Source organism: Talpa europaea, assembly GCF_964194135.1.
Source record: "Talpa europaea genome assembly, chromosome: 12".
Lineage (NCBI taxonomy): Eukaryota > Metazoa > Chordata > Mammalia > Eulipotyphla > Talpidae > Talpa > Talpa europaea.
Window position 1 is genome coordinate 71907247 of NC_140079.1, and position 26506 is coordinate 71933752.

General features: G+C 43.3%; 1 protein-coding gene across 1 annotated transcript in view; it reads left to right on the forward strand.

Annotated features, from left to right (window-relative positions):
• Nucleotides 1–2694: 2694 nt before the first annotated feature.
• Nucleotides 2695–26506, forward strand: part of SNX8 (sorting nexin 8) — a gene marked incomplete at both ends in the record, with an annotated part of 42889 nt that continues 19077 nt past the window's right edge. The window contains one exon of the mRNA XM_084249607.1: nt 2695–2788. Within this exon, the coding sequence (XP_084105733.1) occupies nt 2695–2788 (94 nt within the window). The remainder of the gene's footprint in view (nt 2789–26506) is intronic.

The window sequence follows — 26506 nt, forward strand, 5'->3', positions numbered from 1 at the left end:
AAAGACACGAATTCAGCAATTAAAAACTAGTGACTAATTCTCACATAAATGCATCTAACATAGTAGGTAATTCTCTTATAAAATTCTAATGGCTGGTGGCTTTTGGTCATATTTAATGCATAACCAGGCCAATTGTACTAAGACAGAGATGATAAACAGCTAAAGTTGGCAATATTATCTCTGTGGCTGTCTCATTTCTTTGTTTTGGAGGCAGGTGAGATTTACTAAAATCAGAAGTCTACTGAATATTCAGCTGCCAGAACCCAGTAAGTTAACATTCAGAGGGAATGCAAGAGAAAATTATAATAAAAATAGAGTAAAAAAAAAAAAACTCTGTTGAAGCCATGGTAACATATTTTAACACACATTTCCTAAGAACTTTCTACCCATTAAATATACCTGACATTAGAGATTACAACTGGAAGGACTGGATTCTCTCTTCTGGAGGATTTCACAGTCACATTAGAATGAAAGGCAGATTCACTTTCCTTCCTGAACTCCACGTTTCCACACTTAACACTGATTTACTCTGTGGTGAGATTCTGTGTGTTCTTCTCTATCAATTCTATCAGGGTCAGGACCTTGTCTGGTATCCCTCATTCTCCACTCCCACCAGCCACACTAAATTTGGCACCTATAGCAAATGCTCAGGAAACATCCATGGAAATAAGAACAAAGAACAAACTTTACAACCTAGAACAGTGACCTTCCACCTGGACTGCACTTTGGAATTGTCTGGGGAGCTCTGAAAAATCTCCAGTCCTGGCCACACCCTAGACCATGTAAACCAGAAGCTGGGTGTCCTGTCAGAGCGTACATGAGCACTCCCTGGTGATTAGTTCAGAACCACTGCGTGTTCATATGCTAGGGGCATAAAAGTAAAGTAATAAATTTAATACACTATTCTTGAATAATGTCTACTTTTATACTTGTATAATGCTTTACAGTTTTCCAAGTGGGATGCATTTCTTAAAATTTAATAAAGATCTTACAATCTGGTGGACAAAGTATCCAAGTGTAGTGTGTGTGAGTTGTGTGATGAGGATGTGTCTGGTGTGCATGTGCAATGAGCGGCATTGGAGTGTGTGGTGATTGTGTGTGTGATGTGAGTGTGTGTGTGGTGGGGGGGACAGAGACATGGAATCAGGGAAAGTGCTGAGTGCTGATGGCAACAGCAGCTGGAAGGAAGTCCAGGGAGGCAGAAGGAAGTAGCATCAGAAGGGGGAGGTGTGTGTCACAGGGTCCCACTGACTTAGGAAAGCTGTTCTGTGTCCATTTGTAGAAGGGGGGGCAGTGCCTCTCACGTTATGGTGGGAGAGCATCATTGGTTGTGCCAGTGCTCATGGATGTGCTGGTGCACAGGGAACAGTGTCCTAAGTGTCCAGGTAGGGACCAATGGCTCTGCAGGGAGAACTAACTAGCTGGGGAGCCAGGACCCTTCCTAGGACCCTGACAGGAGGTCTGAGCTCTTGATTGCTGACACCCCCCACCCCTCACACACAAACACAAGTGAGAGGTATCAGTATTAGGAGGGCCAAGATCCTAACTTTGGGAACAAAGCCCACCACAGGGCTGGAGACATGGCACCCTATGTGTCTCTCCAGCTTCTGCTTCTGGCTTCCGCTCCACACTTTTAGTTCCAGAAAGACCTCAGTATTTGCAGCTGCTTGATGCCTCAGATTCTTTGTGCCTGCTCCCTCCTCTTCCTGCTTAACTCCTCACTATCCAGCTTTAGCATCCTTCCCGGGGGATTTCTTTACCAGGCAGGGCTGGGCCACCCTCCTCTGCGGGCCTCCCACCGCCTCGTCCTCGTTTTGGAGCAGCCAGGACACTCCACCTTGACACCTGTCTTTCACTTGGAGGAAAGCAGCTGATGAGTCTCCGTATACTCAGTGCCCACCAAGAGTGCTGACCTCCAGCGAGCGAATGAATGACTAGGGAGTATGAGTTAATGAATGAGAGCGCGGTAAAATGAATGAATGAACGAATGGAGGGCGAGTGAATGACAGGGAGGTGAATGGATGAATGAGAGGAGCTAAGTGGCCAAAAGAATGTATGGGGGGGTAAGTAAGCGAATGAGTGAATGGGGTGAGGCAATGAAAGAATGAATGAAGGGGGTCAGTCAGAGTGCATGAATGAACGAGGAGAGGGTGAATGGTTAGAAGAGAATGTGCGATGAGAGAGGGAGCGGGTTGGGGGGTGGGGTGAGTGAGTAAGCGCGGGCGGAACCCGGGGCGCCTGGGCTCAGGCGGACGCTGACTGAACGCGTGAGCAATCAATGAATGAGCCGCTGACCAAGGAGGCACAGAGCGGGTGAACGAGAGCGCGGGGCTGGCAGCGGGCCGGTTGGGGCAGTGCGGAGCCGCGGGCGGGAAGCCGCGCCAGGCTCGGGTCTCCGGCTTCCGCGAGGCCTGGGGGAGACTGGGGTGGGCGTGGCGAGGCCGGGCCTGGGCGTGGCAAGGCCGGGTATGGGCGTGGCGAGGCCTGGTATGGGCGTGGCGAGGCCGGGTATGGGCGTGGCGAGCCCGGGCCTGGGCGTGGCGGAGCGAGGCTGGGGACTTGGCGGGTAGCTAGTGGGCGGGGCTGGCCCGAATTGGGGCGGAGCGATTCCGGGAGTGGGCGGGGTGAGGCGCGCAGGGCGGGGTGGGCGGGCCCGGGGCGGGCGCGGGAGGAAGTCACGTGGCGCGCACTCACATGACTGGCGGCGCTATGGACTCGCTGCCCGCGGCGGCAGTCGCGGCGGCTCCTGAAGCGGAGGCTGACGAGGAGGCGGATCCCCCGGCGGCAGGTGAGGCTGGCGGCCCACCTGCCCCTCTCGCGGCTCTGGCCCCGAGCTCGCGGGTTACCGCGAGGGCCTTCGGCTCTCCTCCCGCCCTCCGGCGCCCCGCGGTCCTCCGGGGTCTCACATCCCACTCCCCTCAGCCCCTTCGCCCGGGAGGGCCTCCCTGGGCTCACCGCGGTGCAACTCTAGCGTCTGGCCGGGTTTGAGCCTGGCGGCGCGCTCCTGCCCTGGGTCCTCCAAGTCTGTCCAAAATCCCGGGGTCCCCGCGCGCCCCCGGCTCCCTGCGGAGCCGCGCCTGCCGGCCGCGTGGCGGGCCTCGGACGAGTAATTTGGCCGCTAGGGATTTATGTCTCCTCATCTGTAACCTAGACACGCTTCTTTAGAGGTGCTTTTGCGTTAGTGGACTGGCTTGACTTTTAAAGGTTCTGTTTGAATGTCTACGCCTATGCCTCTAACTGAAAGGTAGAGGATGTTCTTGTCTGTTCTTGTGTCTTTTCGGCGGTGGTGGGACACAAGTTTGGGGGAATCCGCCTGGGGGGAGTGGCAAATTGTCATGGAGGAGGCCGTATTTAGAGTGGGTTCCGAAGCGTTTTGAACAGTTTATTCATTATCGAGAAAAAGGAGGGAGTGACTGAAGCTGTGTGTGTGGGGGGGGCATTGCCTTGGGTTGACCTGAGTAATATAAAAATCCTGGGCGTGTCTGCATGTGGACAACAAATGGGCCCCCTACTCCCCTCCCTTTGGTTTTTAGTCGTTTTTCCTGTCACTTGTGTTCGGTGTAAGGAGCGCATGTGATGATTCTTGCTTTTGGTTAGAACATTGTGTTGGAGAGGTTATAGATTTGAACCCAATGTGGGCCAGTGGACCCCATTTTCAAGACCCCAAACTGGCCCCCCTGCCCTGCCTCATATTTGGAAATGGGAAGTTGTGATTGGGTCGAACGCTCCTTCCAACAGGGGTTTTATGGCAGTTCAGATTCGCTGGCCAAGGTGGTGGGTGTCTCAGGGGTCTCTACAGCTATAGGGACAGCAATAAATGTTCCACCCAGGACTCAACTCCTGGCTGCCACTACAGTTAAGAGGAGCTTTCTAATACTGCCCGCTCTGACTACCCATAGATGGGGTGTGGTGATTTTATTAGGAGTGCTCATGGTTTCTACCCTGTAGCACTTCTCAGTATTCCTGTAGCCCTGTGAGTCTCAAAGAGAGTCCATGGCACTGTTGGGACATAGCCTGTCATTTCATTCCACTTAAAACCTTTTTCCCATTCCATGAGGCACGTGAAGCAGTAGATCAAGCACTTTTTACAGGGGAAAACTATACTGCAGAGCCAAAGTGGACAATGTTGAGGGGGTGTGTTGTGATGGAGACTATGATTGCGTTGGGAATCAATAAGCCTAAGCCTTTGGGAATGAATTTTGTCCAAAGACAGTATTTGTCTATCTCACACTTTAGCAAGGGTCGATTTGGGCTTGTTGGAGGAGTTGTGGCTTGTGAATATACAATGAATTTCCACTTCTCTGGTGTTCTCTCCATCCAACTAGAGCCCACTGTTAGCATTAATTGTGGAAACCATGAGTTTTGATCTTTGTAGATCCTTTGCAATCCTCACAAAAAAATTGCATTCATTATAGTTTCCAGCACTTATTGTGTTCTAATATTTTTTACATTCTAAGACAAGTCTTATTATATTCTAATTCTTTGAAATTAAAGATTAAGCTGTGAATGATCTCAAAACTTTTACTTCCAGTTATGCAATATGTGGAGAAGCACATTTTCTTTAAAAAAAAAAAAAGAAAAGAATATGATAGATTAAGTTAAAGTCTCACCCCAGTTGCAGTCACCTCTTCTTTACCTGCGGTGACTATTATCAGTTTGAGTTGGATTCTCTCAGTTCTGTTTTTTTTTTTTTTTTTTTTACACATAAATATGTTCAGAAAACAGATGCCTCCTTGAGCTGATGTGCCTGTGTTTCCCTAGGGTGGTGTTTTAGTTTGCTGCTGCTGCTGTAACAAATTTCCAAACTTGGTGGATTAAACAATACAGATTTATCATGTGTTTTGGATGTCAGTAGGCTTAACTCCAGGTGTGGGCAGGGCTGCATTTTTTTCTGGAGGTCTAGGGGGCAGAATCTGTTCTGGTCTTTATTGGACTCCCAATGTTGCCTATATTCTTTGGCTGATGGTCTCCACTCTCCCGCAACAATGGGCCACATTTTATACTGTCATCTCCTGAGTTCTCCCTCTTTTGTCTACTACTTTCACCTTTTTTTTTTTTTTAAGATTTATTTATTTATGCATACAAGAACTGGGGTACAGGCCAGAGGTGCAGGGGTTGAGAGGATTCACAAGAGACAGTGGGAAGAAGAACAGGTGGATCTACTGAAATACACTGCTGAGGGGAGCAGCAGGTGAGACAGGCGAGATCTGCTGTGCCATGTGGGTCAGTTCTGTGGCCGGGGATCGAACTCGTGCTACAGTGGCTGTGAACAAAGTCATAGTGTTGAGACTTAAAGCCTTGTGGTGCCAAGGAGGCCCTGCTACTTTCACTTTTAAGGACCCCTGTGATTACATTGGGCCCACCTGGGTAATCTACCCACAGCCTTAACTCTATTTCAAGGTCAGCTGATAAGCAACCTGAATTTTATCTGTAACCTTATTTCTCTACAACTTTTAGGTAATCTTACAGAATCATAGGCTCTAGTGGTTAGGATGTGGACATCTTTGGGGGAGGGGGCAGTGAGAGAGGAGCATTGTTCTACCCACCCGCAAGTAGACACCCTAAGAAATGGAATTACTGTGTCATAGGGTCTGCACATTTTTTGTTTTAACAGAAACTAACAAATTATTTACTTTTCTTGATTTTAGCCAAAAGGCCGAGAAGTGATACAAATTATTTTGCTTTTAACAGCAATGTTTTTAAATTATTCTTTCCCTATAACCTCTTCAACAGTGAATACCATTTTTAAAATTCTCTTCAGGCTTAGAGGAATTAAAGTTTTTCATTTTTGTTTTAATTTTCATTTCCTTGATTATTAGTGAGGTTTAGTTTCTTGTGTTAATTTCTCCTTGTGTGGCCACTCTGAACTGACAGCGCATATCTTTTGCCTGTTTTCTTGTGGGATTGTCTTTTTTCTTATTTGATTTATAGCAGTTCTTTTTGTATTTTGGACATAAGGTCTTTGTGGATTTTGTATTGAAATTATAACTATCAAAATATCTGATTGACTGGAACACTTTGTTCCCTGACTCCAGGCTAAGAGTTTATTTCAGGGCCTGTTTTGAGGTTATAAAGCACAATGATTGTGACTTAGAATAAGAGTGGGAAAAAATGAGTGTGATATGGGATTGGTTTTCTAACCTGATTTTTTGGCACTGCATCATACACAGATAAAAATACATACAAAATTACCATCGCATGTGGAAACTCTGCTTTCCTACAGCCCTCGGGACCTAAATTTAGTGTTTAGAATGAGGGAGAATAGCGGCAGTTCTGTTGTGTGGCTCACTGGATGGCATTCCAGAAATTCCACTCAGTGAGGAAGCTCCCAGCCATTTGTCTCTGCCAAACCTCGGTGCCTCCTAGGTTTCTATGGGGTCAAGTCTAAACTCCGTTCATCAACTCTGTTCCTCCATGGGGAGCCTCTGCCCTCTCGTACATGTGCTACTTCTGTGTCCTTTTGGCTCTAAACATTACCCCTTCCCAATTCTTGTCTGGCTGTGCACGTTTGTCAGAATTCACTGAACTGTCACTTAAAATGTATGCATTTGGCTATGATTAAATTATACCTCAAAGTACTGTTTGCATTGTGGCAAAAAACCCTCCTGTCCTTTCTCCTTCCATTACACACATTTCAGTAGTAAATTTGTGGTGGGAAGAAACTTGTTTCTTTGCATCCCTGTATCTAGAATAAATCTGCTTTGTAGAGAGGGTTCAAATATTTGAACAGAATTACATTTTTATTGTAAGTTTTTTTTAGGTTAGTGTTACAGTTTAATGTGATGACAGTAGTAGCTTTGCATGCATTATTTTTCATTGGTCTTTAAACTGCTCTGTCTCAAATAGACACACACACACACACACACAATTTGCAAGGTAAAATGTGTCTGTGTGTTTAAAGAAAGAGGAACTAACTGAATCACTATTATGTAGAACAGACTTGTCAGAATTTGTGGTTAGCAAGAAAGTGATGTTACGGGTGGGGGAATTCTGTTTTGGTATTATTTTCTCCTTCCTAAGAAAAATGTAGCATGAAAGGAGATGTTTGCCCCTGGTATGCCAGACTTGGGGGCGTGGGGTGGGTGGGAGGAGACTGAATGACGATTGCAGGATTGACGGTGTCCAGTTTGGTGGGACCAGATGTGTCTGTTAAGAGGAGTGAGCCCTGTGATAAATCTCTGTATATGCAGATAGGAGGCCTTGACCCTACAGGTATGTGAAGATATGAATCCTGATAATCTTATCCTCAGAAGAACTATGGTACTTAGACGCTTTGTGTGTTTTTACTATAGAATTAATCAAGAACTCATATCTAGACTTAAGGGGTGGATGTTTTTTGTGCACATATGAGTAGGATAGACGGGTGGATTCGGGAGGCCCAAAGTATGTGTTCTGTGTGTTGAGCTGTAGGACAATCGAGGCCATGCTTCATGCTGTTTTCATTGGCTGGGTTTCAGGGGAAGACATTTGCTGTTTGTGTGGAGTAGGTGTTTTGATGGGATCTTTTAACATTCTTAACCAATTTGGAGTTTGTTAAGCAAATGTAAAGTGAAATAACACAGTGTTTGTTTAATCAATGAAAGTTTGTTAGGGACTGAAGAAAGTTGAGGGAATTATCTCTGAGAAGCACATTTGCATTATTTTCTAAGAATCTTTCATAACTGATTTGAGCTGGAAAAGTTGTTTACTAAAGGTCTTATGAATGAGTTGTAATCTGACCAGCAAAATTTTACTATTGTATATGAATTGGCACTTTCAGGAAAATGTTGTTTTACAGGTACTATAACCACAAGTACCACCATTTTATAAATAGGGAAATCACCCATAATTCCACCACTTTAACACAAGTACGGCATTTTAGTGTATTTCCCGTTTTCTATGTGTGTGCATTGTACACATTTATCCTTTTGGTGTATATACATTTTGTAGCTTGTTATTTTCACATTTTTCTACACTGCTGAAAGTAGTTTTCATAATTTTCTACTTGATGTCTACATGAAAATGCATTCAAGTAATATAACATTTGTGCTTATAAAATGCTAATGTCATGAAATTTGAGTTAAAGATACTCTTGTTTCCAGAAAATGATTCCTGTGGAACGAGTTCCCCACCCTAGAGGTAATTACTGTTATCAGCTGTGCTTGTTAAATTTAAGTTTTAGTAAGCTCAATTTTTAGGCTTTTGGAGCTGGGAAAAGTCCTTAGATGCCCTTTGCGATGTCCTTCCTATTGCGATGTCCTGTCACAAACATAAGAACTGAGTTTCTTTACCCTTTAGTGAGAATGTTCAAAGAACCCAGACAGAGAAAATAAATATTGTGTGACTCCAATTTATATAAAGTTCAAAAACAAGCAAAATTAGACTTTTGATGAAAAGCAAAGAAAATACCTTGAAATTAGATAGTAGTCACTCTTTTTTTTAATTAAGACTTTTTTTTTTTATTTTTATATTCCCCATACAATTGTAACCCCCTGATTTTGACCTCAATCCCTCCTTTCCCTGCCCCCTCCAAAGTGTGTCTCTGGTTCATAGTTGTTTGTTGATTTTGATTTTTTTCTTTCTTATAATTATTCTTTTTTCTGGTCCCTTATTTAGGTTTTCGAGATTCCTATTATGAGTGAGACCATCAATAGTGGTCACTTCTGATAGGAGAAGAGGTTCTGATACACAAGGGAGCTTCTTGGTGGCCTTTTAATTGTTAACTTGGATGGTGGGTCCACATGTGTTTGATATAGAATTTTGCTAAACTGTCCATGGACATTTTATGCCCCTTCCTGTGTGTGTGTGCTATAGATCTCACAGTACATAAATGTTGGGGCTTGAGATCCTAAGACATTAAGTCAACTTACCAACAATACAGTTTGGCAAGCAAAGTTGCCAGGGATCTTGTTTGAAAATTGTAGCAGTTTTGGACACCTTAGTCTCCATTCTCTAGCTAATATTGGACCTACTTAGAGGGAGATGTATTTATAGTGAAATGTGTTTTATTGCATCCACATCTATTCCTAATGAAGTATCCTACAGTTTATCAGTAGGAGGTCCCCTCTGGGGTCTACTGTTTCTGAGTGTGTATTTTTGGCCTTGGCTCAGAGACTGGTGAATCCAACTGTTTCAGTGGTCCCTGGAGCCAGCAGGAAGGAGAACTTCGGTCTTGAGGCCACTGGTATCTGCATTGCAGCAGGAAGGTTGTCTGGGAACCTCACCTGCTGTTAAAAACATTTCTTGGGCAAAAGTCATCTGCTGTAAAGGAGAGTCAGGTGATATTTATGACTTAGTACAGTTAATTACTTTTAGAATAATAAATTCACCTCCTAACGCCTGAGAAATTCTAGCTTGGGCTGGAGGTGATTGGCCTTCTAAGAACTGACCTCTCACTGCTGGTGTTTTGCTCCAAAGGGCGATTTTAAATTGCATTTTCAGCTGTTCGTAATTTGAGGAAGGCCTGCATATGTGCAGTTGTTTATCTTGGGATGCTTGTGTACCCCCAGTCTTTCCTCTTGTGATACATAGTGAAGTGGGGACTCCAGCAAAGTTTCTGTATAAGTTTAAAAGTTAGCCATGTCGGCAGCTCTCCTGCCTGCCTGTGACTATGCGGGTACTTCTCTTTTTTCTTTTCCTAGTAAACCTGACCTTTTAAAATGTAAAAATAAATAAGATAAATTTTAGCTATGTTGTATATTAGTGGTCATTTCCCCTGAAGATAGTCTGTCATGAATGGAAAGTTCCTATCTCCTTTTCCTCATGGGGTAGATTTCTTTTTAGGTCATTCTGTGCAGATTGTAGGCGTGGAGTGGGCTGTGCTAACCTTTCAAACACTTGCTGTGTACTAGACGCTCTGCTTAGTGTCTTGTGTAAACATAATTTAATCCTCTAGTAGTCCTGTGATATAGTCTTATCACCTCTACTTTACAGATGGGGAAACTGAGGCATAGGGTGGCTCCATACAAAGTAACTAGATATATATCCCTTGGGCTCAGGGGTTGTATGGACTTGCCATGTGGTCACTTGGTCTGTTTGCATGCTCAGACAGCGGGCAAGCTCAGATATCTCCTTCAAAGGACTCTAGTCTTATGGGATGAGGACCCCATCCTTGTGCTCTCTTTTAACCTTGCATAGTTTGAGTCTGGGTTTAAGCCTGCACCACACCTACTGAAAATGTTTAGGTCATTCTGGGTAACTGGGTATTGAATGGAGTTGAATGTTACATCTCCTTGAGTTGCCAGCTCTTAAAAAACAAATCACAAATTTTAAGCACAGACTGAGTTTTCCTCATCTAGTTAAGATACTTAGATTATTCTAGTTAATGTATTTTGGAGTTTGGGGGTATTCAGACACTTAGATGAGAGTCTAGACTTTGCTTGGAAAACTAGGTCTCCAAATCAGTGTAAGTTTAGTTCTGGGGAAGAACTGACTAAATGTTTTTCTTGCTGTGACATTTTTCACAGTTCTTAATTTGCTCATGCCAGTTTCCAAGGCGTTATGTTTCCTGGTTGATTAATGACATTCCCGCTTGTCTACCCTGCAGGCAGCCAGAGGCAGGGACCTTGTCTTATTCCTCGTGATTCCTTCCTTAGATCAGTAAATGTTTGTTTAAATGGATTTAATTGTGTCTCACTTAGCTTATAATTTTGGATGCCTGCTCAGAACCTTATTAATGGGATCTAACTTGGTTGTCAGCTCACATTCTCCATTTAGCATTACCAGATCCAGACATACTTAGCCCTGCCAGTTATTTTGAAATATTTTCGCATTCGCATCAAAAGATCCTGGAGAAACCAAGTTACATTCTGATTGAACCAGCCAGACCTAAGAGGAGAGTTTAAAAAAATACCAAAAACCCAAAACAAATTGAATTTAAAGAGATGATTTGTAGATTCCCCCAAATTAGCTAAAACAGTATTCCATTTAGACTCAGGAAAAAGTCATTGTGCCTCTCTACACAGAAACATACCAAAATTAGGGACCTGTGGGTTTTTTTGAGGAATAAACTCAACTTGCATGGGCCCTCTCACGAGCATGCTTGATGAGAGTTACGAAGTAGAGACCTGATGGCCTGTGCATTTCTTTTTGCTCCATTGGGGTAAGAGGAAATCACCAGATAGGTGACTGTTTGCGGCCTGCCACTTCAGTTTTATGATGTCGTAAGGCAGCAGACCAGTGATTATTTTCTCCTTTGTGGTCTAGCCTCTCATGTCTCCCTCAGAAAGAAATAGACACCTTCTAGCTTGAGAAGGCTCTGTGTGTGTGTGTTGTGTGTTATACACATATCCCTGAGGCCACAGGACGATCCTGGAGCTGCTGTGATTACCACTGTGATTTTGGGTGGTGATGAGAACAAGATGGCCTTCCATGCTAGATGGTGCTGGCTCTTCTACCCGTGTTTCTGCTCTGTGCTTGCATCTGGAATTTTATGTCTGGGGCACAAGTCCCTTCAAAATGAAAAGCTCTCAGGCATTGTGCTCAATACTCTCACATATCCTCTTAAAACAAAAATTCTAACAACCAAATAGTAATGTAGGCGGTATGGTCTCCGTTTTGGAGATGAGAAAACAGCATGCAGGGAGCAGCTGCTGATCTGCCATCAATGGGGAGTCAGTCACTGGGGACTGGTCTTGAGACTGACAGCCTGACCTCTGACCCTGGCTCTGCTACTTTCACCACACTTCTCCTGAGTTTCAGTGTTGAATGAGGCTGCATGAGTCAGGGAGGGAACACAGGGCTTGGAGTCATTGGGTGACCTGTCAAGTTTTAGCCCCATGAGTCATTGTGCTAGCTCAGTGGCCCTGGGCAGTGGAGCCTCCATTTTCACATCTGTGAAATGAGGTCATAGCACGTATACAGTGTTTTTGAGTTTAAAGAGATGTTGTAGGGCCTCCCCGGTGGCGCAGCAGCTGGGCGCTGGGTTGCGAGGCTGCCCGCAGCCTCTGCAGTGCCGGTTCCATCCCCAGCTGCTCCCCGGCCACCGGAGGAGGGTCCCACATGGCGCACGGACCTCTCCTGCCACCCACTACTCCCCTCAGCAGTGTACTTCGGTCCTTCTGCCTGCTCTGCTCCCTGCTCTGGCTCTGGTGAATTCTCTCACCCTCCCGCGCTTCTGACTGTACCCAGTGCTTGTATCAATAAATAAATAAATATTAAAAAAAAAAACACAGATTCATTTAAAAAAAAAATAAATAGATGTTGTAGAAAGCATGCAGGAAAGTTCCAAACACAGCTCTTTCACTGGAAATGGCTCTTGAATTTATTGGTGGTTGCTATTGCACACAGCTGTCTGATGACCATCTCCATGGGAAGAGTAAGAACAATGGGGTAAAGTGCTTTATTAAGGGGAACTTGACTTGTTTCTTGGTGTTTGGTGGCTGCTTTTAGTTCCGCCAACCTGCAACTTCATAGCCATAGGGAAGGACCCCAGGGAAATTCCTAGGGGACTGAGCAAGGTGACGCCACCAGCTAGACTCTATACTTAGGCCTGAAACAGCCCCAGGACTTCACAGGTAGATGGTATTTTCCCTTAGTTGACCTCTTCATTTAGGAATATGAGCCATCTGGCACAGTGCTGGAGTAGAAAAAGAACTAGTATATACTCAGAAGAACTGTAGAAAAAAGAGGGACTGGAATTTATAAAATACAGTTTTTTTTAGCAGCTTTATTTTATTTATTTTTAAAAGATTTATTCATTTATGCATACAAGATCTGTGGTACAGGCCAGAGGTGCAGGGGGGTGAGAGGACTCACCAGAGACAGTAGGGAACAGAACAGGCAGACTGACTGAAATAATCTCTGGCTGGCAGGGGGGATCGAACTTGTGCTGCAGAGGCTGCAGATAGATTCAAAGTGCTGTGCTTAACCCCTTGCACCACCAGGGAGGCCCTTTTTTAACAGCTTTATTGAGATGTAATTAAAATACCATATAATTCACCCGTTTCTAGTGTACAATTCAATGGTTTTTGATGTTTCCACAAAGCTGTGCAACCATCAACACAATTTTTTTTTTTAAGGAATGATTTTTTAAAAGATTTATTTATTTATGCAAGCACTGGAGTACAGGCCAGAGGCGCGGGAGGGTGAGAGAATTCACCAGAGGCAGGGAGCAGAACAGGCAGAAGGGCCAAAAACACTGCTGAGGGTAGCAGCGGGCAAGGCAGGAGAGGTGTGCCGCGCAATGTGGGTATATCCCTGGCCAGACAGGAATTGAACTGACGCTGCAGTGGCTGCGGACAGCTTCACAGTGCTGAGCTCAACCCGCTGTGCCACCGGGGTGGCCCTACACAATTGTTTTTATAGCAGTCTCCCCATCCTGTAAAAGAAACCCTCTCCCCATTAGCAGTCACTCCCCCATCTCTCCCATCCAGCCTGGGTGACCACTGATCTTTTTTCTTCCTCTGTAGATTTGCTTATTCTGGGCATTTCCTGTAAGTAGAACCATACAATATACGGTCCTCTTGTGTCTAGCTCTTTGATTAAGTGTGGATTGAAGGTTCATCCATGTCATAGCATGGGTCAGTGTTTCATTTCCTTCTCTGAATGAGATTCCGTTGTATGAGAGTCCCACATTTTATTTATCCATTGATCAGTCGATGGACATTTTGGCTCTATCTGTGTTTTTTTTTTAAATTATTTAAATTTTATTTTTATATTCCCCTTACAATTACAACCCCCTTATTTTGACCCCAAGCCCTCCTTTCTCCGCCCCCCACAGAGTCTATCTGTGTTTTGGCTTTTATAAACAATGATGCTGTGAACATTTATTTACATTGTTTTTGTGTGGTCTTGTGTTTTTTATTTCTCTTGTCACCTACCAGTGGGATTGTAGGGTCGGTCATATGGTCATTATGTTTAACATTTTAAGGCTTTCCTAGCACAGTGCTAGCATTCCAATTTCTCCATATCCTCATCAGCAGTAATCCCTGTCTTTTTTATTATATCCACTCTAGTGTGCGCATTGCATCTTTGCATGTTAGTCATCTGTAGGTCTCCTTTGGATGGTGTATAACTTCTAGTGTGGGAGAAACCCATGAATGAGAAAAGACTGAGGGACTCTGAATCTGTAATCTTGTAATCTTTATTATTTTTTTAAAGATTTATTTATTTATACAAGAACCAGGGTACAGGTCAGATGCGCGGGAGGATGAGAGGATCCACCAGAGACAGAGTGGGGAACAACAGGCAGACTGACTAAATACCCTGCTGAGGGGAGCAGCAGGTGAGACAGGAGAGGCCTGCTGCGCCATGTGAGACCCTTGCAGGCCGGCCGGGATCGAACCCGGGCTGCAGAGGCTGTGGACAGCTTCACACTGTGGCGCTCAACTGCCTATGCCACCAGGGAGGCCCAACAATCTTGTAATCTTTAATTGCAAGGAGAGTCAAGCCAATCAAGAGAATAGGAAGGATTCAATAGACTCTAACTGGGGCTCAGGAAATGCTTCACTGTTGAAGTGGTGATTGAGCTGAATTTGGGAAGTGGAAAGGATTCAGTTCAGAAATTCTCAGTATAGAATAAGAAGTACCAACTAATAAGTACCAGAGGGCTTGGAGGGACTGTAAGAGATTGTTTATACTTTGTCCCAAGGTAGACACTGAAGCCATTGAAGGGAGATGAAAAACTTAACTTGCTGTGGAGATTGGTTATCCACATGGCACATTGCAGCTTTGTTTCTGCCTTACATTCTTTTGGGGCGGGGGGAATGGATATAACTGAAAATTGGTAGAGAGGCCATGGTGGAGGTGAAGAGACATTGCCTGCATGAGGATGTCACTGCACAGGGCCCCCCATTGCCTTGTCTGTTGACAACATCCTCCTGCCAGTGTCAGGATGTCACTGCGTGGGCTCGTACTGGCTGAGCTATTGACAGCCGTCCTCTGCATCAGCAGCTTTTGTTTCTTGTTGTAGCTCACTGGGGCATGGTTCCTATCACCTTAATGAGATTTGGTGCTGCAGAGCTCACAAGGATGTTAGCCTGCCCAGGAGAGCATATCCGACCTTGGTCACTGTATGTGACATTCTTGCATGTGTGAATTAGACCCCTTCCCTTCCATCAGCCAATATTTACTGAGCGCTTTTTATGTGTCCGGCACTGATCTTAATCCTTGGGACTCTAATTGTGATCACAATAAACAGAAGGGCTGCTATCCTGGAGATGTGTTCTCAAAGTGGGAGGTGGACAAGGTTCAGTAGCCACAGTAAGTAAATGGTGTGAGTTGGAGTGCTGTGGGGTGTGAGGAGGCAAGATGCAGTTGTCACAGAGGTGATGTTGGTGCCAAGACCTGAAGGAAATGAAAGAGGGTTCTGGTGCAGTGAGGAAAGTGGAAGGCCAGCAAGTGCGTACTATGTAAAGGACCGTGAGGAAGTGGGTGGCTCCAGATAGTGAAGAGGGTGACAAGCAATGGTGCTTACCGCTGCAGAAGATAAAGGATATTTTTGGAGGTAGTGGATTTGAGGAAACCTTGCCTTAAGATCACCTCCTTCAGTCATTGCCATTCTGATCTTCAGGAAGCTATAATTTTAGTTTTTCCTTTTTGTAGTTTCACAAGGATACAGTACAGATTACCAAAGACTAGAGAACTTTCCGAAGAGCATTTCTGAAGAGTCTTATTTGATATGTGCCAGTTAGTGAGGTGGTGGTGTTCACATGGAGATTAAAAGTCATCCTGGGAAGGAACCACTCATAGGACAAAAGGTAAAATTCTCTATAAAATGATCCTAAGGCTGGAATAAAAAATACAGCAAAAATAATTTTGTGAATGAAGATATTCTTCACGCTATTTTTTTAAGAGCAGAAAACAGTTAATAGAATGGTTTAATAATTTTTAGTTTCATACCTAAGATACTATGCAAACACTACAGATAATAGTCATAATAACTTGTTAGGGATATGGAACACTGTTTATAACAGAAAGGGGGAGAAAAGCAAGATATAACAGTGAAGTATTCACAACTCTCTTAAAGGAGGCGTAGGCCCACCAGAATGGCAAGGGGAAAACAGACAGAAAGTACTGAATTGGCCAGTGTGTGAGGCAGCTGGAACTGATGGGAGGGTACATTGGCACAGTTACTGTGGAAAACTGGAAATATTTACTAAGCTGAACATATGCAAATTCACGATCCAGCAGTTTCACTCTTAGGTATGTGTCCAACAGAAATGTGTACATATGTCCACAAAGCCTTGTGCTGGAGTGTTCGTCGCAGCACTGTGTGCAATAGGAAAACACTGGCAACAACCCAAATGCCCAGCAGTGGCAGCATGAATAGACAGATTGTGTTCTGATCGCACAGCGGAACCCATGGCAATGAGAGTGGGCTGCCTGCAGCTCTATGCAGTGACATGGCCGGGACGCACACGTGTTGCTTGGAAAAAGTCAGAAACAGAGGGACTTACTGTGTGAGTCCACTTACATAACAAAAACAGGCACGAGTAACCCATAGTGGAGTGGTCAGCAGTTCTCTTTGGGGAGGCAATGACCGAAGGGAGCTTGGCTGGGGTGTCCTGTGCATTTCTTTGCCCCAGTGTTGTTACTCTGGTGTATTCAGTTTGAAAATTCATCTATTTCAACAGTTTTGATATGTATGCTTTTCTGTATGCATGTTCTCCTTTTCTTTCCCTCCCACCAGACTACCTGTGCCCATACCCCATCTGCCTCTCTCCCCTGACCCCTCCATCCTTTCCCCATTCCCTCTGGTAACCATTGACTTCTTTTTGCCCAGTTCCAGTTCTATTCCTTCTATTCTTTGTGTATAAATGTGGGGGTTTTTTGGTATTTATATTCCATAGATGAGGGAAACCATCCTATATCTGTCTTTTGCTTTTTCACTGATTTTGCTCAACATAATCACCTAGAGGTTCACCCATTTTTTCCCAAATGCTACTATTTCATCTTTCTTGACAGCTGTGTGATATTCTGCTGAGTTTGTGCTCCATCATTTCTCTATCCATTCATCTGTTGAAGGGCATTTGGGTTGGTTCCTTGATTTGGAGATCCTGGGCAGTGCTGTTATGTACATAGGTGTAGATAAATCTTCTTGTATTAAAGTTTTTATATTATTTGAATAAATACCCAATGTAGATAATGCTGGGTCATATGGAATTTCCATTTTAATTTTCTTGAGAAATTGCCATACCATTTTCCACAGGGGCTGTACCAACTTACATTCCCACCAACAGTGGATGAGCATACGTTTTCCACCACAACCTCAAAAACACTTGGTTATTCTATTCTTTTTTTATATGGGCCAGGCTCACAGGGGTGAAGTGGTATCTCAGTGTGGTTTTAATTTGCATGCATGCATGTTCTCTTTCAATGTGGAAAATTTAAAAAGTGGTTCCTACCAGGAACAGGGGAATAATTATATGTTTAATGTATATCATTAGATGTACTTGCATGGACTTTATGGACTCTGGATAGAGAAAGTGCACAGACCTCCCTGGAAGTCCAGTCCATGCTAGGAGAGTGGTTACTTCTGAGTAGGAAAGCAGGGGCAGGTGATGCATCTGTAACATTTTACTTGTAATTACTAGTGACAAATTGGAGACATACAGCAGGGGAGAGAGCGAGGTAAGATGGGGGGTTGGGGGAGAAACAGCACAAGAGTCCATGGTGATTGTTCATGGGGCATGAGTGACTTGGTGGTGGGAATTTTATGGTGAATACACCTGAGAGGAGAAATCAAACATGGTACAAAAATGAAAATATTGTAAAATACACACATACACACAAATATATTTAAAATTATAAAAATAAAATTTGTTTTTGAAAAGATTGGCACACTTTCATATATGTTTGAAATATTTCATAGTGGAAACAAGTGTAAGCACATTTAAAAGACATAGAAGAAAGATTGAATGGAAGTAAAACAGTGTTAATAGTGATTATTTGAGCGGGTAGGGATTTAGAAATTTTGGGACTTACAGAACATTTGAAAGAGAAATAGCATGTAGAATCATGCTTGAGCTTTACAGAATTCTCTATTTGTCATGTTATAACTCCATACTTGTGGAAAGTAATATGAAAAATGAATATGGGTATATAATGACTGTAGCTCTGCAGTGCTCTTTATTTCAAAATATGGTAATGCTAAAAAATAAGTTATTTTTATTTATTTTTGCATTTTAAAGGACAGGAAAGGAGAAAGAAAATGAGGCACTTGCATAGTCACAAGTGGGCAGGAGAACTGCCAAAATAAGTTATTTTTAAAAGAAAAATAAACCTTCAGGTCAATGGACTTGAGGCCATGAAAGTTCCTGTTTAGTTGAGCTCCTGAGTTAAGGGAGAACCCGAAGATTGACCTTGAGGAATGCTGCCTACAGATAGAGGCAGAGTGCATCCGTGTGTCCAACATGGGGAGTGTTCCTGACTCGCTGCTGAATTCACATTTCTGAGGCCATGGCCTCATTTCTGAGAGGCCATGCCGTGATAAGGATGAGGAAGCTTCTGCTTCATTTCCTGAGAACAGTTTTTGAATTTCAGAATAACAGAATGGCTTAGAGAAGTCTTTTTTTTTTTTTTTTTAAAGATTTATTTATTTATTTATACAAGCACTGGGTACAGTCAGAAGCATGGCGAGTGAGAGAATTCACCAGAGCCAGAGCGGGGAGCAGAACAGGCAGACTGATGAAGTACACTGCTGAGGGGAGCAGCGGGCACGGCAGGGGAGGTCGGGTGCCATGTGGGACCCTCGCTGGTGGCCAGGGATCTAACTGGCGCGGTAGAGGCTGCGGGCAGCTTCGCAGCCCAGCGCTCAACCCCTGTGCCACCGGGGAAGCCCGGCTTAGAGAAGTTTTTATTCAAAGGTAGAAGCAGCTCCATGAGCCTGAGAAGGAACACTCATTTTGAAACTTGAGGATATGTGCTGGCTCCATTTCATGTCATTTGGTGGAAAAGTTATAGTCTAGAATGTCAGTTTTTAAAAAGATTTATTTATGCAAACAAGAGCTGGGGTATAGGCCAGAGGTATGGGGGGTTGGGGGAAGAGAGGATTCACCAGAGACAGAGTGGGGAGCAGAACAGGCAGATTGACAGAAATACACTGCTGAGGGGAGCAGTGGCTGAGACAGGAGAGGTCTGTCTCACCATGTGGGTTAACTCCCTGGTCAGGGATCTAACTCATGCTGCAGTGTCTGCTGATAGCTTCATAGTACTGAGACTTAAACCCTTGCATCACTAGGGAGGCCCTGAAATGTCATTTTTCATTCCTCTTTCTGATGAATAAACACACAAGCAAGGCAGCAGCATTCACGAACATCACATTTCTGTCAGCTCTTGGGTATAGTTGTAGGCAGGGTGCCGAATTCCTTCCCCCTGCTGGCCCTTTGACAGTGGTTTTCCAACTGGCTCCTGGAGCAGCAATACCTGGGCACTTACTAGAAATTAAAATTTCCATCCCTTCCCCTGTCACTTCCCCCGATTGTCAGTGTTTCAACAAACCCATCAGGTGATTCTGATGCACACTTGTTTTGGAGACTCTAGCCCAGTCACTGTACCACCTCTCTGTGTCCTTGTCTAATGAACTGGTAGCTGAGGACAGCGACTTCAGCTGGTGGTAGAGCACTGAATTTGGAGTCCATCCAAGGACACCTTTGAGTCCACCCTACCATTCCACAGGGACCACAGGAGCCTTCCTCATTGGCTACCAGTGGAAGCAACAGGACTCCCTGGGGTTCAAAAGCACTTTTTATTGGGAAGGGCTCTCCACCCATGGGGAAGCTCAGCTGAGTGCATGGGCTGAGTGCATGGAGTAAGTGGGACGCCAGTCAACTTGGGTCAGCATGTTTCGTGGTGGTGGTGGGGGCATTAGCCAGGCTGGATGTAGCCTTCTAGGAGTGACTGCCATGCCCACTGGGAGGCAGAGGACCTTGCAGTCTCCCCTTTTGAGTTGTCAGTGTTTGCTAAGGTTTGTTAGATAAAGTAGGTACGTGTGGAGCATGTTTTACTGATCCCATTTTTCCAAGCTTTGGACTCTAGTGAGTAAGAATCCCAGAAGCTAGCCCTTAATGGAACATGTGGATGCATCCCAGTGGCAGGATTACTGCCTAAAGGTTCTGATGAAGTGTGTTGGGAAGGAGAGCTGGGTTTTTTTTTGTGTGTGTATGTTTGGCATTTCATCACTTGATTTGTGGGTAAACAACTTAAGAGAATCACAGTTTGGAATGGAACAGATATTCATTAAATTTTGCTTGTTGTTTCCCTTGGCATATTGCAGAGGCAAAGGCATGTGCTTGCGGCCCCACAGGGTATAGTGGCTGACCCGGGAGTGAGGCAGCTCACCATCAGTGTGCTGTTCTGTGACACCCGCCAGCCCTTGCAGCCATTCCGGAGCCAGCACATCTTTGTTGGGGGCAGCAAGACAGCCACAGAGGAGTGGAGGGTGGCCTTACCCTTGTCACTTGTCTGGCCTTGGTCCCTGGCCAGCCCATTGTTATGAGGAACACATTCTGTTTTATTGAATTTAAAGCTCTTTTTGCATTGGAACATCATAAATCTAGAAGGGAGATAAGGGGATTTACTGGATGTTTTGTGTTGCAGTTATTTTCAGCTCTGTCGCTCACTTAGTCCCCACAGCATCCATTCCTATGACATTATCCTGGGGCACCTGTAGATCTGAGAGCTGCCTCCTGTCTCAGCATGACAGTGAGTGACATGCCAAGAGCAGAGCTTCCAGCTCCAGGTTCTAGGTGGGTCTGAACCCCACAGCAGAGCAGTTTTGTGCCAGAGGGTTTGAGTCAGGAGGTAGGATATTAGAGATACCTGTAAGGGCTGTTGCAGTTACTAGCGGGCAGATGGGATGGTGGTCCTGGGTGTGGGCATCCTGAACCAATTTTATGATTATAGACAGTAAGCTCAGAGGTGGTCACTCGTTGGACCATGCAGTTAGGAAGTGACATACCTGCTGATCCATGTGGAGCCTGGGTTGGTGCACAGGGCTTCTTCAGGCACTAGCCTCATGGGCTACTTGAGGTGTAAGAGGGTGTCTGATAAGAGTATTCAAGGCTTGTCAGTGAACTTAACACTTCACTCCCATGGAAAACCAGAATCTTCCTCCTGCCCTTTCTCAGTGTGCAGTCTATCACGTGACAATGTGACCAGACTGACATTTTTTCCCTTGTCATCTAAATTTTTTTTTGAAGATATAACTGTCTTAACTTAGTTAATTGATAGTTGCAATTGTAACTTTCTTATGACTGAAGTGCCTACAAAGGGGTTATTCTTAAGGTATTTGAGACAGATCAAGTGAGTGGTATCTTTGATTTAAAATGTGTTTTTGGGAGTGCAAACTGGCCCAACCACTATGGAGAGCTGTGTGGCGATTTCTGGACCTACTAAATATAGAGCTTCCATATGATCCAGCAATTACACTCCTAGGTATTTACCCAAAGGACACAGAAACATCAATTCCAAAGAACACCTGCACCCCATATGTTTATAGCAGCACTATTTACAATAGCTAAGCTTTGGAAACAGCCCAAATGCCCAAAAATAGATGACTGGATCAAGAAGATGTGGTACATATATACCATGGAATATTACTCAGCATTCAAAAAAGATAAACACATGCAATTTGCAGCAACATGGATGGCGCTGGAAGGGATCATGCTCAGCAAAATAAGCCAAAAAGAAAAAGAAAAATACCGGATGGTCTCACTCATAGCAGGAATCTAGAAAACTTAAATAAGGGACCAGGAAAATGAATAACTATAAGAAAGTGAAAATCAAAATCAACAAAAAACTATGAACCAGAGACACTTTTTGGGGGGTGGGGGCCGGGAGGGGAGGGATTGGGGTCAGAATGGGGCATTTGCAATTGTATGGGGGAATATAAAAATAAAATTTATTATTTAAAAAAAATAAAAAAAAATACATATGATGAGATACATAAAAAAAAAATAAAATGTGTCTTTTAAATTCTCTTGTGATCAAAGTTCACATTTTTCAGCAGCATGTGGTCATTTGGTAATCATTACTGAGTTTATGTTCCATCTAGGAATATTGTTTTATTCATCAGGAAAATAAAAAATTAATACATGCTTAATAGAGAAATTTTAAAAATTTAATAGAGAGCTGTTGGTGTTCCCCAAATTTCTTCCCCCCCATACTTTTTATTTTCCTTCTGTTCTTCCATTACTGCCTTCTTTTACATTAAATATTTCTAGTGTATCTTTTTAATTCTGTTGTTGTTTTGATTACTATTTGTTATTTTCTTAGTGATTGTTCTTGGAGGTACAATTAACATCTTAGCTGTAATAATCAGTTTGAGTTAATACCAATTTAATTTCAGTAGTATAGAAAAGCTTTGCTCCATCTATAATGCCATTCCTTATATAACTCCTCCTCTGTGCTGTTAGCATCATAAAAATTGCATCTATAAAATTATTTACCTATCAAAGTGAATTTATAATTATTGCTTTGTGCATTGTTGTCTTTTAAATCAGCTATATAAAAATTGCACATTTTTACTATCTTTTATATTTACTACTGTAGTTACTGTTACTAGGGCTGTGTATTTCTTCATATAGGTTCATTTCTTGTAGGGAAGGTCTAGCTACTAAATTGAACTGAACTTTCTCACTTTGGGCGGGGGCCGTGAAATATCTTGATTTCTCCTTGATTTTTGGAGCATGGCTTTGCTGGATGTGAAATTCTTAGCTGACTCTCTCTTATAGCACTTGGCCATCCTATCTTTGATCTCTGTGGTTTCTGTTGAGAAGTCAGCTGCTCATCTTAATAAGGCTCCTTTGTGGTTGATGAGCAGCTCCTCCCTGGTGCTTTTAGGATTTTCTCTTGGTCTTTGGACAGTTCAAGCAGTTTAATCACTTTCTGTCTTGCTGTGGATCTCTTTGAGTTTGTCTTCATTGGAATTTTTTAATTTCTTGGATTTTTATACTCAAATTTGGGGAAATTTTGACTGTTATATAGTCAAGTTTTCCTTCCAGTCCTCTCTCCTTTGGAACTCTCATTATGGTTTTGTGGATACAGTTGATAGTATCCACAGGCCTCTGAGGATCTGCTCATTTTGTACATTCTTTTTTCTTTCTGTCCCTCATATTGGATGCTCTCACCTGCCCTGTCTTCGTTTGCTGATCCTTTCTTCTGCCTACTCAAATCTGCTGCCATGCCACTGTAGTGAATTTCTCATTTGTCATTGAACTGTTCAGCTGCAGTTTTAATCTGGTTCTTCTAAAAATTATTTTCTGTTCTCATACTTTTCCTTAGTTCTTATTTATTATTCATTCCATGGTTATTTAGAGATGGCTTCCTTTTGTATTTAAAACAACTGGCTTAAGGCATTTGTCTAATAAGTTCAATGTCTGGGCTTCCTCGGGGACAATTTTGATAGTTTATCCTCTGTATTTGGCCATACTTTCCTGTTTCTTTGCATGTTTTACAAACTGGACAATTTAAATTATATTTAATGTGGCTACTCTGGAAATCAGATTTTCCTTCCTCCTCCAGGCATTGCTGTTTACCTTTGTTGTTTATTCAGTGACTTTTCTGAACTTTTTCTGTAAAGTCTCTTGTATGTATGAGTTTCCTGTGACTGCTACAACAAAAGTACCACAAATTTGGTGTCTTGAAACAACAGAAATTTAATCTAACGGTTCTGGAAGCCAGAAGTCTGAAATCAAGGTGTGGTTAATGGAGTTCAGATGATGGGGTTTGGTGTGTGGGGTTCTTGGGTCCCTCTGAGAAAGAATTCAGCAGACATTCTCATTTACCTGCACACGGCAAGTTTATTGAGGAAAGGAGAACAAGGACAGAGATACCTGATTAGTCAAAGGTGGCAGTCTTAAAAGGCAAGAGCTGCATTTTGCCAGGGCAGGGGGTATCCTTTTATGATGTTCTTGATGGAATTATTATGGAAATTATCACCTTGGGATCAGACTGGGTTGGTTTTCTTAGATCAATAGCCCTCTTTGCCTCCACCTCTGGCTGATCATCTTTCCTGACCCACCTCAGATTCCTGGAACCTTCTATAACTGGTTAAGTTATGATTTATTAACCATCCCTACCCCCACCTCTGGTGTATGTCCTTGTGAGACCTTCCATCCTTAATTTTTCTACTCTAAGTTTCCATCATCATGGTCAGGGATACACTCCCTCTGAAATATATAAGGGAGAATCTTTCCTGCTGCTTCTACCTCCTGGTGGTGACGAATAGTTCTTGGTTTGATCTTGTAGCACCTCAGTCTCTGCCTCCGGTGTCACCTGGCTTTCTCCTGTGTGTCTGTGTCTTAATGTGGTCTTCTCTTCTGAGAACTTCAGTCATACTGCATAAGGGCTCACCCTACCCCAGTGTGACCTCATTTTAATTTAACTAATTACAGAAGTAATTATACCTAGATTGTTAAAAATTTTGGTCAATTTCTAGTGTTCTGAGAAAAATTGAACCTGACAGTTTTGGTCACTGTTTTCATTGCTTTTGTGGAAGAGAGGATTTTTGAATTCTTTACTCTGCCATTCTTTTTTTTTTTTTTAAAGATTTATTTATACAGAAGCTGGGGTACAGGCCAGAGGCACGGGAAGGTGAAAGGATTCACCAGAGACAGAGTGGGGAGCAGAATAGGCAGACGGACCAAAAGCACTGCTGAGAGGAGCAGTGGGTGAGACAGGAGAGGTCTGCTGCACCATGTGGGTATCTCCCTGGCTGATTGGGAATCATACCTGCGCTGCAGAGGCTGCGGACAGCTTCACAGCAATGTGCCCGACCCGCTGCACCATCGGGGAGTCCCTACTCTGCCATTCTTTTTTTTTTTTAAGATTTATTTTTATTTATTTATGTATACAAGCACTGGGTACAGTCAGAAGCGCGGGAGGGTAAGAGAATTCACCAGAGCCAGAGCGGGGAGCAGAGCAGGCAGCCTACTCTGCCATTCTTAAGGATGTCACCTAACCTTTATATTTAAGAAGTTATAGAGATAACATTTACATACCATATAATTCACTCATTTAATGTGTACAATACAGAGGTTTTTATAATATTCAATTGTGCATGTTAATCAGTTTAGAGCATTTTCTAATCCCGTAAACAAACCCCTATTCCTCTGCAGCCCTTCCCTATCCCATTCCCTCTCTGGCCCTAGGCTAACACTCATCTTTCTGCTTCTATAAATTTGCCTGGCTGGAATCACCCCACGTTTTATTTATTTATTTTTATTTTATTTTATTTTTTAAAAATATTTATTTTTTATATTTATTTATTTATTTTTATTTTATTTATTTGTACAAGCACGGGGTACAGTCAGAAGCGCGGGAGGGTGAGAGAATTCACCAGAGCCAGAGTGGGGAGCAGAGCAGGCAAAAGGACCGAAGCACACTGCTGAGGGGAGCAGCGGGCGGCAGGAGAGGTCTATGCGCCTTGTGGGACCCTCCTCTGGTGGCCGGTGAGCAGCCGGGGATCAAGCTGGTGCTGCAGAGGCTGCGGGCAGCTTCGCAACCCAGCGTTCAACCGCTGCGCCACCAGGGAGGCCCACCCCGCCTTTTTTTTAATGCTCTTATTTACCATGATGTTTTCAAGGTTCATCATGTTGTAGCATGAATTGCATCCCATTTCTTTTTATGATTGAATAATATTCCATTATATTTAAATTTTAAAATTTAAATTTAAATATTAAAATTTTTTAAAATTCATTCCTCAGTTGATGGCTATTTGGGTTGTTCCGATTTTTGACTCTTATGAATAATGCTGCCTATCTTTCTGTGACCTAATTTGCGCTCTGTGACAGTTAATGACATCTTTTCATGTGTTTGCTGGCTGTTTATGATTCTTCTTTGGAAAAATGTCTTTTCAAATCTTTTGCCTATTCTTAAATTGGATCCTTTCCTTCTCCCGCCTTTTACTGAGTTATAAGCATCTTTATGTATTACAGATACAAGTCCCTTATCAGATATATAATTTTCAATTATTTCTGCTGATAAAAATGTTCTTCCCCAATATCCTTTTAATTTTATTACTTTTGTTTTTCTATTTTATGCTCTAGTTAATAAGCATTTGCATCCCCCCAGAGATGCTTTGTTGTTCATTCCTGAAAAATAGAACAAATATTGGTAAATTTTCGTTCATCAAGCATATCTTGAGCCTCTGCTGCTTACCTGACTTCTAGCAGCTGGTATGTGGTCAAGAATAGTCACTTAAATCCCTCCCCTTTTGGAGTTTACATTCTAGGCCTATCTTGAGGCTTCTATTCTCTAATTCTCAGGGTACTGTGACAACCCTCTTTGTCCCCAGAGTTTTGATACTTAGAGATTGTGCCGGCAGTGGTGTACGGACAGTAACTGTCTGCTGAATGGATAGATGAATTAATGCCCGAACCCTGTCTTAGCTCATGGTATTCCCCAGAGAGGGTACTTTACCTAACAGCTGTTGGCTCATTGAGGATATATGTGGTCCATAAAGAGATTGTAAACACAGTTTTTTTTTCTTTAAAGATTTATTTTATTTTATACAAGAACCGAGGTACAGGCCAGATTCATGGGAGGGTGAGAGGATTCACCAGAGACAGAGCGAGAAGCAGAACAG